The sequence below is a fragment of the Neopsephotus bourkii genome, unplaced genomic scaffold (assembly GCF_033783945.1).
Source record: "Neopsephotus bourkii isolate Nb327-2 ecotype Australia unplaced genomic scaffold, CSIRO-AGI_Nbou_v1 NB_1780, whole genome shotgun sequence".
In the NCBI taxonomy this organism is placed as follows: domain Eukaryota; kingdom Metazoa; phylum Chordata; class Aves; order Psittaciformes; family Psittacidae; genus Neopsephotus; species Neopsephotus bourkii.
The window spans coordinates 929,611-944,558 of NW_026902254.1; the positions used below are offsets into that span (position 1 = coordinate 929,611).

Below are 14,948 nucleotides of genomic sequence, written 5' to 3' on the forward strand. Positions count from 1 at the left end.
ACAAAATGAAATGTCCTAAAGCAGAGGATAACAATTCTCCTTGATGATTAGATCCAGTGCTCTTGCTCGGGCATGCTGGCTGCATTAGTATCACTTTTTCCTAACATGACTGCCTCAACGCTATTTTGAGCAAGAGAACTCAAGTGCAGAGTTCATCTTTGTGTGAGTCTTCATAAATTGCAATGGAAGCTGAGCTCTTTACAACAAAACTGAAAGAGGCAACTGAAATAAGGAGTCTATATCATTCCTGAGGCAGGACTGACAGAATCTGTACACTTGAATCATTCTTTGTGTTCAGATTGACTAAATCTCTCTCAACTTTTATTTCTTTTTGTACTTTACCATTGCCTGCAAATCTTGAGATTCACGTAATAAGCTTTCTACTGCAATCATCTTCTCGGTCAGATCCATCATTATCTTTGTTGCTTTGGCACTTGAGCATTTTGATTCGTCCAAAAAAGCCTGCTGGGCTTTGTCAGTCTGCTTCCAGAAAGTTTCCATCTGTAGAATATGAATAAAAAAACAATCCGTGCTTCCTTATCAATCTCTAGTATTTTATTACAGTAAGAGGCATGTAAGTCTGAGACAGAAGTCACTGAGACTACAGACAGCTTTCAAAATTAATTACAGAGAACATTTTGTAAAGCTGAAGAGCCTATTTACTATATGATAATAAACATATGGGTGGCACATAACCAGTAGGTCAACTCTGACTTTTTTATATGTACTCATTTGGTATAACTCGCTACGAATTTGTTGCTAGCTGTCTGCATATTGCATCTCTAAAAGCCAATCATATTGTTAGCATTAATGGTTAAATGAAAAGGAGGTGATAAACTGCTGCCCTTTTTCTGGTAAGTCTGTTTAGCTACAGGAACAGCCATTCCAGTCAAATAAGATTTTTACTAAAAAAGGAAAACTGAAAATTGTCAGTTTTTCACAGTCAAAGTTTTTCATAGCCACATGCTACACAAGCATTTTATCACCTGTACTGGAATTAAGTACTTATGCAGTATTAGTGCCAATTCTGATACGTTATCATATGGGTATCTCCGGTTTTAAGCTCCAGTCCAACAAGCAGGACTGTGCACAACTGTGAATATTCTGTGGTATTCAGTGGGATTACCAGCACACATAAAGATAAGAGAATGTATTCATGACCAAGATTTGTGTGAAGTATCTGTGAGCGCGACTATGGCATCCGTGAGTATGGCAAAAAAAATCTTTACATTATGCAGGTAAAAGTGGATTGGTTCAAGGTCCTGACTGTATGAATCTGCATACAGGGAAATAATTTTCAATATGGATGAAAAGCATCTGCTGGCTTAAGAGTGCCAGGCCCACTGAAGGATGACTGCTACTGGTGAATAACTGCCTCATGTTGCTCTGCAAGGCTGCCAGTGGTTTTTTTATGGAACTAACTCTGAAGGACTCTAAACAATCAATCTTTCACAGAGCAAAGTTAAATTGCAAAAGAAAGTTGACACAGGTGTACCATCATTACCAGGACTTCCACTATAAAGTGAAAGGTACAGAGAATCAAGAGGAAGCTGAGAAAATTCCCAGTGAAGCACTGAACCACTAGATATGAAAAAAATATTCGCTCCTTTATAAAAAAAGCCCAAGACTGAGATGATGGCCTGTTTACTTCACGGTTGAATTGCCACAGTCAGTCAGCATAGGCAGCTCACAGAGCCATCAGTCTGACTAGTCAGTCTTCCATTTTCATCAGCAATAAATTTGCTCAAACCTCAGAAACAGGACTGGGAACTAGAATACCTGCCAGATGACTCAGTTTACTGAAAAAAGTATACAGAATATTTTTAACTGCCAGTTTTCTAGCCTGCAAGCTATTAGATGTAGTGACACTACCGATGAGGAAAAAATTAATCTTTGAAAATCAAATGCTTGCTATCAAACCATATTTTTACATCAATGATATAAATGTACATAAATGTGCAAAGCATACTAAAAGGTTATACAGTAATTATTTTCTTAGTATTTATTTGAGCTGAAAGGGTTTTATAGTCTCTTATTACTCTTTTAGTTATGGAGGAATGAAGAAAACAAGGTGCTAGGATAAAAGTCCTAAAAGGCTATACGCAGGCTTAAAATAAATCTTTACCATCTGGCAATCAATAGACATTTCTCAGCTCTAAAATCAGTGTGATAAAACAACTTTTGTATAAAAAACATACTGGTTCCCAAAGGGAGTTGAAAACACTTTGCTGGAGCAATGCAAAAATGCTTTCGGGACTTATGCACATCTAAACTACAGTGGACCAGCCAACAGTTGAAAAAAAAAAAAAATAAACATTCCCCATTAAAGAATTAGATTAAATTTTAGAAAAAAAATAGGAAGTTACATTATCTATTACGTGCTCAGAATATTCCCTTTCTTTCCTTTCTAGATCTTCTAAAGTCTGGTACTCCGAATTATGGGCTCCTGACATCTCAGTATGCTGGAGTCGAGACTCAAGTTGGCTCTGTAATTCTTCAAAATCCTGGAAAAAAACCCCAAGTGGTACGTTAAATAATAAAAACAGACATAACTTCTAAATTCAGGAGTGAATTTGTATGTCTGCTCTGGCTTGTGCCTAGGGAAGCTGAGCAAGAGCATTCAGAAAGTATTGTCTCTGGATAATGAACCTTCTGCAACAAGCAAAATGAAATCAAGGTATATGGAACTGCACTTAAACTTATGGTATATGGCAAGGAACTGCACTTAAAACATATGCTATATGGCAAGAAACTGCACTTAATACAAATACATACATTTCCACTACTATGTGAGTACAATCAAGACTGTTGTCCATTTCCACTGAATTCAAGTTTTAGTAAACACTGCTCCATAGCCTTCATACTAATAATCCTTTGAACCTATTCACAAATGTTTTATTGTAATGCACATGCCCCATCTTAAATGGCAGCTATGAGTGCCACTCACAGCTGTACACACTGTGTACACTGTGTTGAAAACCACAGATAGCATCCAGATATGATCATCATATAGTGTTTTCTGCAGTGGTAGCACAGAGGGATGAATACACCTGTAATGCTCATAAGGGACAAATTACAGGCTACCTGATTATATGGGTTTGTAAAGTTCTTTGAAACTAGGATGATTTTTTATGAAAGCTAATGATACTGACAAACAGTAGGCTTATGCATTATCTAGTGGGTAATATGGTTTAGAGAGAGGTGTCCCTGCCCACGGCAGGGGGGTTGGAGCTTGATGATCTTGAGGTCCTTTCCAACCCTAACTATTCTATGATTCTATTCTATGATTCTAGTAGGTTAGTACTCAAATGGATAATTCTTCAGTTGCTGAAACATGCCTTACGTAACAAATATTTACTTTTAATATCACCCAATTTTGGGTCTTAATGCATTAACTTGATAACCTTATACCTTAAAGAAATGTGACCAGATTTTGACAAGCTTCACAAACAATTTCATCAAAATCCCATGATTTTTTCTTACAATGCAGAATAAAAAGAGGAAAATGCTCTCCGCAATAGATCATAAAACCTTTCAAGTTTCCAATGTAGTATTACATAAAATAGTTTCCAGTGCCACTGTATTTGCTTATTACCAGTGTCTCTTTTACACAGTATTTTTATAACCAGCCTTGCTGCTTATATGATATCCCAGCTCTAAGGCTGTCATGTTTCCAAGACTTTTCATAGGACACAGAAATCCCATAGCAACACTTAAAACAAATGGACTACTAGATAAATTACTGCATCTAACAAACATGAGAAAAAAACCTAAAAAGCCTAAAAAGCCCTAAACCCCTAAAAAATTTTAGTTTTTGCCTTGCAGCAGCTCAGTTAGATATATGAAGATACTGGTGCCATCCAGGCCAACTGAGGGTTAGGCTATACTGGAAAACATGTCTGATCTGTATTACCTCTGTTTGTAAGTCATTACCAGAAGGAAAAGGGATTTGCACACCAAATCTCATTTTTCATTTAGTAAATACAATCAACTTTAATACAAAAACTGAGGATTTAAGTCAGAAGAATGTTTTTTAGGCAAAATGGTTCTGATATAAGATAAAACTACACAGGTTCCTGATACTAATTCACAGATTATGAGACTGCACAAGCAAAATAAATACCAACAACTAGAGTTGACAAGCTGATAGGCTCATGCCTGAACATGGAATTCCACCCCTATGTAAGAAAAAAAATTGTCATTACTGTGAAAAAATTGAGTATTAGACTAGGCTCTTAGAAATGGTGGAGTCTCCTTCAACCCAGACTTTTCTCTGACTCTAATCTGGAAAATAGAAAGTGGAACCAGTAACTCTCCTATTTTATTTAGTTTTGTAAAGGTTTTTTTTTTCTTTGTAATAATCTTAAAAATAGTACTGTCACTCCACTTCAAATGCAGTTTGACTGTCGATGTATGTCTTCTAGTTCAGAACTAACATATGGATTTTAATACAAGTATGTGGAAGGAAAAAGGACAATGAGGAAAAAAATACATTTTTCCTTGATGAAAGCCTTGAGTTTCTTTCTGGTACTTCTATTTCCTGCTATTTTATTATCAGTAATGACACATAGGACCAGACAAAGGCTTAACAGTTAGAGATTATTAAATGTGAGCGAATAAGGTTCATAATGTTCTGTTTGCTTGAATGGATTCAACTACAAAATACTTTTATCCTTAACAGATTACACACATCACCATCCTGATGACCTCATACAATAACAAAGAGGAAATGCATACAAAGTAATGGAGAGAATCGACCAACAATGGACTTTCTTTGCATTTCTTCTGAAAAAGATTACAAATTACGTTGCTATTAAAAAGGAGCAGGTGAGATAGCCTGCCGTGGCAGCTTGCACTAACTGGTGGGATTAACTTATTTTTTGTGTTCCTAAATCATAACCACCGAAATCACTTACGTTTTCTTGAATTAAAAGGATCTTCTGGAACAAATCATCAGTAATCTTCTTTTTATGATAAAAGTCTGTAACATGTATTTTGAGAATCTGGATAACCATCTAATTAAAAGGAAGGAAACAAAACCCAGGGTAAGTGCCTGTTCAACATCATAAGGATAATTTTGTGATAACTCTTGTTCATTTACGTCAATCAATCAGTACGACTACAGTGAATCATAGTAACAGAAGCATCATCAGCTACTCTGCTGTACTTCCATTGTGAAAAATTCTTCGGCTCTGGCTTCAGCAAAATAGTGAAAGATGGTGTTACATTGTAACAAGGACAAGAACATAATCTCATATAAACTTGTAGCCAGACTGACACATTAGAACCTACCTTGGAGAAAATGCAGATCACTTGAAAATATAATGTCCATTTTTCTAAACTGGAAGATACTAACATGGTCATTACAGAATCACAGAACATTAGGGTTACTATGTTTCAACTGCAGTTGGACAAAAGTATCAACATTTTTATGTACCACCCAAAAGTAACCATCTCAAGTTCTAGCTACATTCTGTTACAAAAATATACATCCATTTTCCAGCTGTGATCCATATATATATATATACATATACACACACATTAAGACTGTAATACTAGTATCTTCAAAAAGATATTTTTGAATGCTGGGATAATTTCTGTATAACCTCTTCTCTCCAGCCTCAGTTAAGAGTGTTGCTGTAAAGACGACTCACTTTGTAACTAACTGCTGCAGGAATTTCCAACGTGAAGATAAAAATATGTGAAATTCAACAGCTACCTGCCTGTTATTCATGTACTTGAAAACAGATGACACAGAAGTTGCCCATTTTAAACATAGAAAAACATAAATAAAATCATATTTATATATATAACCAGTTATCAAAGCCAATATTTCAGCTGAGCAAAAGCTGGAAAATATGTTATAATATGAGCTCAGTAGAAGTGAAAACTATAAAGCAGCTGTGTTTTGGATCACACTTGCCAATGTTTTGGATAGGAGTTTGACAAGTCTGAGCATACACAACCACGATAGCACATACTACAAAAAAGACAAAAACAAAAAAATAAAGGATTCGGGAAAAGGCTGGAGGACAAATTTCTTTTTTTTAGACATGATGCTAAGAAAGACTGAATGAAATCAGAGAAAGCAAAGTGGGAAAGGAAGAAACTATTATCTGGACTGAAATTTTTTTGCCCTTTTCCCTGCTAGCAAAAACATAAAGCTATTCAAAGCTTCAGCTAAAGGTGAAAGTCATCTGACTTTTGTTGCAATTTCTGGTGGGCCATGAAGTGTGTTAAATGCTCATTTTCTCAGTGTTTCTGCGATTACATCACCATGTTGTGACTTTACCTTCATTTACAAATTGATGATTAACTTCCAGATCAAGTTCAACATTCCCTAGTAAAGTTAAACTTCGTTCTGGAATGTGATCTCAAGTTCCCTTTCTCATTTACTTAGGTGGGAACAACTCACCAGAAGAGAAGCTGTGTTCCAAGTTTACTTTCATGCTGCTTCTTTCGGACTGTGTTGAAAATCCCACCCCTTGAAATATTCTTAGTACATTTAATAAATTATGTCAGAAATGATCAATCTGTTCAAACAGAGATTGTGAAAGAAGAGGAGGAGAAAGCTATACACTTTACGTTCAGATTTATATTAACTAGGCTAAAACTCAGTAGGGGTAATTATTCTGTCCTTGACCATAACTAGTCACCATAAACAATTCTAAGAGTATTCTGTGGCTTTAATTGCATACATCGATTTTTTGGTTTGTTTTGTGGTTTTTTTTTTTTTTTTCTTTGAATGCTGTGACTTGATGTAGGTAGCTATCTGTGGTTTAAATGGGTACTTTATTCTTCAGTCTTACAAAATAATGACTATGGTACTTGTCACAATGATACTGATTCAGCTGAACCAGATTTTCACCTTACTCAAAGACTTTGGAGTCCTTGGGCTTGCAATGTCAGAATGTCAAAAGCATAGTCCTTGAGACATAAACTCACCTATTAAGTAATTTCCCCCTCTTTTCATGAACCTCAAGCGCTCTATGTTATTATCTGGCATAAAGTTTAAAACCAATTTTTTATATTATTCAGTCTGACCCTCTGTATTTCACAGCCCAATATATTTAATAATAATAATAATAATAGATTTTTAATTAATAATAATATATTTAATATTTAATTATATTTTATTCTTTTAGGAAGCTCACATTATATGCAGAACAGGAGAAAAAATAAAGACTATTGTAGAAATGCAACTTTGCTACACTACTTCCCAGGTAGCCCATTGTTTATGTTATTTCCTAAAATGATATTCAACTAAGATGTTCAAAACAAACAGCTTTAAGAGATGAGTACCTACCACATGCTTTTCTTTTCTTAGTTCAGTATCAAGAAGCATGAGGTCTTTTAAAGTAAGACTGCAAAGGCAGAGCTTAACATCAAAACTGAAACAAAGATTAAAAAAGTGTTAATACCAACCTAAACAAAGGTTACACAGAAGGACAACGCGATGTAATAGTTTCATTTAACCACCAGATTTTCCTAAAGGCAGTGCTCCAAAACAGCAGTCAAGTCACTTCTACATTGCCTTCTCTTTCAGGTAATGTATCTTTACATAAAAGTAAGCAAAACAAAACAGGGCTTTTAACAAAGTTGGAGTTGCAGTTCCCTTTAGAAAAAGACAGAGTAAATACAGGCATGAGCGGCTACACCAAGGCTTTAAATCAAAACAGCTATAATGAGTAAAAATTTTGAAAATACTCTTCATCACTAGTGCCTTCCCCAGTCCCCACAGTGACACACATACGATTTCCTTTATTCTTGTTAATGAGAATGCAGACACTTACGTATTCATATAGGGACACTTTGCCATAGGGTAGCTGAAAGAAAATCAGAGCTGACAGTCCATTTCGACTGGCTCTACCCACTCATCAGTGGCATGCATGAGAAAGGAACTCCTTTCCCACAATAAAACATGAGTAGTTCCTATTAAGACAGAGGATAGACCATTGCCACTTGTTCTCAACACGCCTCTGCTGTACTGTGCAGAGGACTCCATCGTCAGTCTAGCATGCCACTGAACTTGTGAACTGAGCATATGAGCCAAAACAAAGGGATCTCCTTATCCTACAGTGATGCACCTTTTACAAGACAGTTTTTGCCAAAGTTTTGATTCCCAGAATTTTGTAAGGAACAAACTGACTTTGCATGTGCAGCATGATCTATTACTTTAATCTCCCCAACCAATTCTAGGCTTATAAGCAGATAATCCTCTCTTGATATGGTGAATACACCAGCCTGTGGTTTACGCCAGGCCTTTAATGATTGTTGGGGCACACTAGGAAATGACCAAACAAGAGGGCAGGTCTGCTGCTTACCTCTCACATGTTAGTACTTCAGGGAAACTGGTCACCTTGAGGAAGGCTCGAGCCTGAAATCTGTCATCGCTTGTTGTGGAATGTATTGTTGTGGAGGAACTGCAGTCCTCTTTGTCTCCCTGGCTCAGGGATCCCAGGCTGCCTGATGTAGATGTCTCCATGACCTGATTAGGTAGAACTGCCTGCTTTGGATTCTCATGCAAAGATGGATTGGATGAGCCATCTGCCAAAGGCTACAGTCAAAGAAAATTCACAAGGTCAATTAATACAACACAATAAGGAAATAAACATCTCATCAATTTGCAGTGTTTGCCTTCAAGGGAAAAATTAAACGATATATACAGCAAAAGTGTTTCCACATAAGTTAAGATACATCATAATGACAGGTTTCTGCATTGCCCAGAAAAGCACTCTTCTGTTGTGGTTATTGGCTTGGCGCATGTTTTCTTACTAAAGAATAAATCCTTGTAAGGTTTTTCTTGTGGCTTCTTGGACAGACCCAACTTCCAAGGGAAGACATGATTAATGTTAGTGAGAAGAAAAGGTCTCTTGACTACAATGAAAATTGACCAGACATCATGTGAAGCACTGCATAAGCTGAGAACAGCTTATACCTTACAGAATAAGCCCTCAGTCAACGGACTTTAAACAGAGAAAGATCTCTGTTATGCAGATTGGCAGTAAGTTTTCTTCCATTACTTGACTCCGCAATTTACTCTGAAACGGAATGATTGTCATCAATTTTTACAAGTACAATCTAAAACCTTACCCTAAATTTCTGATTGATGGGATAGATCACTTTTGCCTTTAATGCAAATGCCGTGACATTACTGTTCAGAGGAGACTCACTTTCCTGTATGGAAAAAAGCAGAAAACCATTGGGAACTGCAGCAGATCTGATGTTTGTTTACTGTAAGCATTGCGTGCCCCTTTTGGATGCACAACTTCTAAATTCCTATTGTTAACTATTTATTGACTGTTTCTGCTTTGGCTCAAGAAGCTTCCTCATAAGACTCATTCTGTGTATGAAATCAAGTAAAGGGAACTCTTGTCATTACCACTGCTTCAAAACTCCTGCAACGGAAAATACGCAATAGCTGGTATTTACAAGTTATTTTCATTTTGCTCCTCCCTCCCCATTTAGCAGCAACTAAAGATTTCACGAGAGGCTGAAATTATCTTAATAGAAACTACTAAAAGATAAGCTCCACAGATATCATCATGGCTATAAATCCCATCCTTCAATTTAAATAAGGAAGCAATAGATTAAATAAAACTAGTCATCATTTTGTCTAGAAGAACTTTTACAGTACAACCCTTACCTATAAACAAGAGGAAATACCAAAGAACTTTTTATAGATAACATATTCTTTTCATACAATCTGCTATATCATATAATCTGACTTTCTGTTTCTCCTCTTTCCTAGCTACTGTTTTATGCACTGGAACAATGGGATAATCAGCATTGTTTTGTGAGGTTATGTATGGCTTAATGAAAGGTTGGCTGTTAAGTAGAAGATAGAATGTTTAAATCCAAGCTTTAGATTTCCTATTCCAACTTCTCTGGGTTTGTCACATGAAATGAAAGAATCCGACTCATCAAAACACAGTTTACTTTATATAGAATTTTTCCAGGAAATATCAAAGCACTAACATAGTCTACAAAATAGGAATGGGAAGAGAAGAACAAATTACATCATTCATTGGACTTCCATCATTGCACCTTTTTCATCTTCATTTATTTCCAAGAGTAATTTTTGGATTTACTGATAAAGTTAGAAGCATGGGGTCAGCATGTAAAACACCAACTCATACTGAGTAGTCCCACTGCCATGGTACATATTCAGGGACAGAAGCCAACAAAGCTATTGCTCTGCAATGGCTGGAGGCAGAGCAGCTCCAGTCCAAAGCTGTACTGAAATGTGCTAGAACTAATACAACCTGCTTCTCAGTAGGCATAGGTAACACCCATGTATTATTAATATGGTAATTATGGTATTATTGCAATGTGAAAGCTCTCAAAATGAAAATACCTGTTTTTCTGATCCTAACTAAAAGCATTTTCCATCTATGCTTCTTCATGAATCGTCAACATGATGCTAGAAACAGCAAAAGTCTCTGGGAATTGGAACAAATGAATAGAGAAAAAAACCCCCGAAACTTCAGTAGTTAGACAAATAGGTGGGATTAAGTCCCTTCAAAATAACTAGGTTCCTTCTTAGTGCATTATAAATGAACTAATGTTTTTGGGAAATGGATATAGTTGAGAATGATCTCATTTAAAAGACCATGATCCTATTTCAAAAAGACACAAAGTTGTATCACTGCACAAGTTCTCCCACAGGCCTTACACTTCAAAAGATAATTTAATCCATGCTCGCTTGTTATGCCTTACTTTAACTCAAGTAAAATGACCAACCATGGTTTTGTCACCATTCCCAATCACAAAACAGAAATGAAGATTAATTACATATCAGGATTTAAACCAACAGTAAAATGTTTACCATAGTGGCTATTTTCTCTTTGTCTTGGAAACAGTTCTTGCTACAAGCTAAGCACCAGACTGGCTGGATTTAGTTGAAACTTTCTGCATGCATATAAGGTATATATAACAAACTTCAGCTTCACCAAGAGAAATCAAATCAGCTTTGGGTGAAAGGCAGTGATCTAACAGCTACATGGTAGGCCTGATTCTCAAGTTATTTTGAGATTATATTTTAAAAAAAATGAATTTTTGATTGAGGATGGGTTAAGAATACACCTTCTCCTACTTTTCTTTCCAAATGATTTCTCTAACTGTCTTTGAATCCCAGCTCACCACAGTGGTGTTTCAGTACTTGCAGTCATTTGAACTCTGCACTGTATCTCCAGCTGGTACCTGACAAGAGAACTTCCTCTCTAAGAAAGCCACTGAAGATGTTGCTGTTTGTAAACACACTCATTTTACTTCATTTATTCTTTCTTCCTCCATTAGTCTACTCAGTTCAACTGAAAGTTGGAGACTCTAAGAAGGCTCTAGAAAAAATACACTTGCTCCATATTGAACCTGATGGGGTAACTTCATTAATGTCAAAATTTTGTAATAAATCTACTTCTCCAGGGAAGAATCCATGATCAACTATCAGCACTGATTTCAGTACTTAAGCACTTTTCCTTACGTTGATAGTGCTCTTTTCCCATCAGCCTTTTGAAATTAAGGACAATGTAGAGACAAAACTAAACAAGCCTCCATCCAAAAACAAATACAGAACTCGATTAAAATATCAGAAGCCCCTTAGAGAAAAGGCATTAATAATGGGAATGATTACCTGAAAAGGTTGCATTCATAAGCAGCCATCAGCTCCCACCCTCCTTCTTACACTTTTTCTAAACACTTTTTAAAAGCTCAATTCCAAACACAACAAAATTAAGATAGTTTGAACCAGGCTCTGAAAGTGATCACTGCTACATGCAGCAAAATGGACATTCACCAAGAAAACAAAGCTTTACCTCCAGCACCATTTCCTCCTCTGATATATAGGGTTCTGCTTTACTTTTTGTGAGTGTGTGCTCTCTTTCATTAGAGCTGAAGCTTTCCAGAAGTCTCTGGGAATCATCCTTCTGAAATTTTGAGAGAAAACAGATAAAATGTAATACTGAAATCATACAGATTCAGTGGAAATATATTTGACAGCAGCCTGGATATATCCATGTCTCCATCCTGAAAATTATTTCAGTATTAGTTGCACATTTTGGAAAAATAAAATCTGAAAATGAGTGAGAATTTTACATATTCAGGAAGGAAAAATTAAAATTAATGAACTTCATGAATTTGTCAGTCAAGAAGTAGAATTTTAATCCAAAAAGTTGCAAAAGTCTGTGCAAGTGTCAAATCAATCCATCTGCTCTCAAAGGATCTTACTACAGACTATGGCATTGAGCTCACAGTCCAAGTTCAAACAAGTCAAGTGTGTTAACTAAAATTGCCTATAATTGCCTGCAATGAAGAGAACATTGAGTATTTTTGCTCCACTGCTATAAGAAAAACTTCCTAAATGAAGTTTTATTTGGGGGAAAGTTTCTGTCAGGGACAATTAACTATCAGAAATGTTCATCATCTTCCTTCCCCAACACCAGCCTGTAACATTGGCCTTTACTTCCCTAACAAACACACATTGTTGCTAGTACAGACACAGACTGCTGAAACAAAACCTCCTGCTGCACATGCTCTTTCCTGTGTATTAGTTAGACCCCAAGATAATGCTCATGTTGGTCAATGCATCCAAATACAGCACTGCAAGGAATTATTTACTGAAGGAAAAGATGGCAGCCACCCTACCTCAACTACTTTTAAAATTATTTTTCAGTTTTTCAACTCACTGTCTGCTTTTTGATATAGCCTAATGATATGGCTGCGGCCACTATGCATGTAACTGTCTTGTGGAAAGATTCCCCTTGAATTATTTGGCCATTTGGCCATAAAAAGTAGTCCATTTTCTCAGAATATAGAGAAGTCCACAACCTTAAATACACCTCTTGGAGCTTAGGTTATCAATAATACAGATCATATTCTTGAGTTAGCCTCTACAACATGCTGAAATGCAGATGCCGGTTACTACAAATCTACTTATGACAAAAGAACAGCTAAAGGTCTCCCCCAGCAATCTTGTCACTCATTTTTCTCAAACCAGAAGTTCACCAAATCTAGGTTAAGAGATCAGGACTTGTGGAAGTAGCCACGTTGAGTTCAACATAGAATCATAGAATAGTTAGGGCTGGAAAGGACCTTAAGATCATCTACTTCCACCTCCCCTGCCGTGGGCAAGGAAATGTGAGGGACACCTCACACTAAACCACGTCACCCAAGGCTCTGTCCAACCTGGCCTTTAACACCACCAGGGATGGAGCATTCACAACTTCCCTGAGCAACTCATTCCAGTGCCTCACCACCCTCACAGTAAAGAACTTCTTCCTTATACCCAATCTAAACTTCCCATTTGTTTTAACCTATCCTATCACTACAATTCCTATTTGTTTCAACCTTGTCCTATCACTACAGTCCCTAATGAAGAGTCCCTTCCCAGCATCCTTACAGGCCCCCTTCAGATACTCGAATGCTGCCATGAGGTCTCCATGCAGCCTTCTCTTCTCCAGGCTGAACAGCCCCAACTTTCTCAGCCTATCTTGATATGGGAGGTGCTCCAGTCCCGTGATCATCCTCATGGCCCTCCTCATTGGATCTCACACTACAGCCACTCCAAAAGAAGAGTTTGCTTTTTTTCAGCCTGTTTCTCCAACAGTTCATATTCACCTAGTATTCAAGGATTAACTTCTTTCTTTTTAACATTTATCATCTCATTGCCTTCCTCTCCATTTGTTTTTGTCCTCTGTTATTTTTGCAACTGAAGTGCTACTGAGCATTAAGAAACTGAACAAAAATAAGTCTAATTGTAATTACTGCAACAAGCAGTTGCAAGCTAATCTACCACAAAGAGCCTTCAGGCAATGCCATACTCTAACAGGAGAATACCGATAGAAATGTATTGCCGTACACTACTGAGTCTGAAGTTTCTTGTTAAAACTATCCCAGTACATCCCATGCACAGATGAACAAACCAGTAAAGCACTTACCTGCAAGCATCCAAGTCCCACAGATTCAGGCTGAGACTGATAGAACAGTGATTAATTGGGGCTGAGTGACAAATGCTGACAGTTTATCACAGTACATATGGCTGCTGCAGACTCCAGGTACTTGCCCTGCTCCTATTGCAAGGACAACTCAGCTGCCTGGGAAGGTACATGACATACTTAGGTATCTCTGCTTTTACTATGGATACAGAAGGCTGTAATATGTGCAGTTCAGTATTTGCTATACATACAACGCACTTGCCCCATTGGTGGGGCAGACACTGTGAAGAAGAAACAGGCACAGACAGCCTATGGGAGCACTGCTGGATTCAGGAAATCAGACCTATGGGATACAACCCGTCCACTGTTTCATGTGCCCCAGCCAGCAGTTTATTTTTCTTTCAAAATAAAACAACTCTTTCCCAGCTGTGGCATTGATTTTAATGGCATTTAAGTACCTAAATACATCTGAAGATCTGGGCCAGAGAGAACTGTCAGTTTCTATTCCCTATTGACATAAATGACACAAAGGGTAAAATTGCACATAGCTATATTTGAGTTGGTAGTGCCAGTACAATAAAGATACCACCTATTAAGGCAGGGAAGCTGAGCAATTGAATCAGAGAGGCTTGCACTCGCACAGGGTGTATTGATCCAGCATTTGAAGTGCCTCCATTACTAGGCTAAATCATGGCTTCAAATGGAGTTTCAAACCTCCTACTTAAAAGCAGTTGGGAGCAAAAGGATTTTTCTCTTATGTCACGTTTAATGATGATCAACACTAGCAGATACGCACATGCAGGAGAGCTGTTACAGCTAATAAATAAATGTAGCTAAAACCCAAGTCAAACCAGACACCCCACCGCAGGCTCGCAGAACATTCCACAGGGCTTCAAATTTCCCAGCTGCACCAGTGCCAACCATTGCTACTACATTCAGCCAATGATATAGTAGCATGACCTGGGACTAAATGCGATGGGGGAAAGAAACAGAAGTCAATAACAATTCTCAGAAAAT

The 14,948-nt window shown here is 37.2% G+C and overlaps 1 protein-coding gene across 4 annotated transcripts in view; it reads right to left on the bottom strand.

The window, feature by feature from the left end:
• Window positions 1-14,948, bottom strand: part of EVC (EvC ciliary complex subunit 1) — a 55,188-nt gene that overhangs the window by 39,084 nt on the left and 1,156 nt on the right. For 3 of the 4 annotated variants that reach the window (XM_061379775.1, XM_061379773.1, XM_061379776.1), the window contains exons 2-8: window positions 11,814-11,924; window positions 9,094-9,177; window positions 8,325-8,557; window positions 7,307-7,391; window positions 4,917-5,015; window positions 2,367-2,504; window positions 343-501 (exon numbers count right to left, since the gene is read on the bottom strand). In XM_061379775.1, coding sequence (XP_061235759.1) covers window positions 343-501; window positions 2,367-2,504; window positions 4,917-5,015; window positions 7,307-7,391; window positions 8,325-8,557; window positions 9,094-9,177; window positions 11,814-11,924 — 909 coding nt within the window. The remainder of the gene's footprint in view (window positions 1-342; window positions 502-2,366; window positions 2,505-4,916; window positions 5,016-7,306; window positions 7,392-8,324; window positions 8,558-9,093; window positions 9,178-11,813; window positions 11,925-14,948) is intronic. The other variant, XM_061379774.1, reaches the window with a different exon arrangement.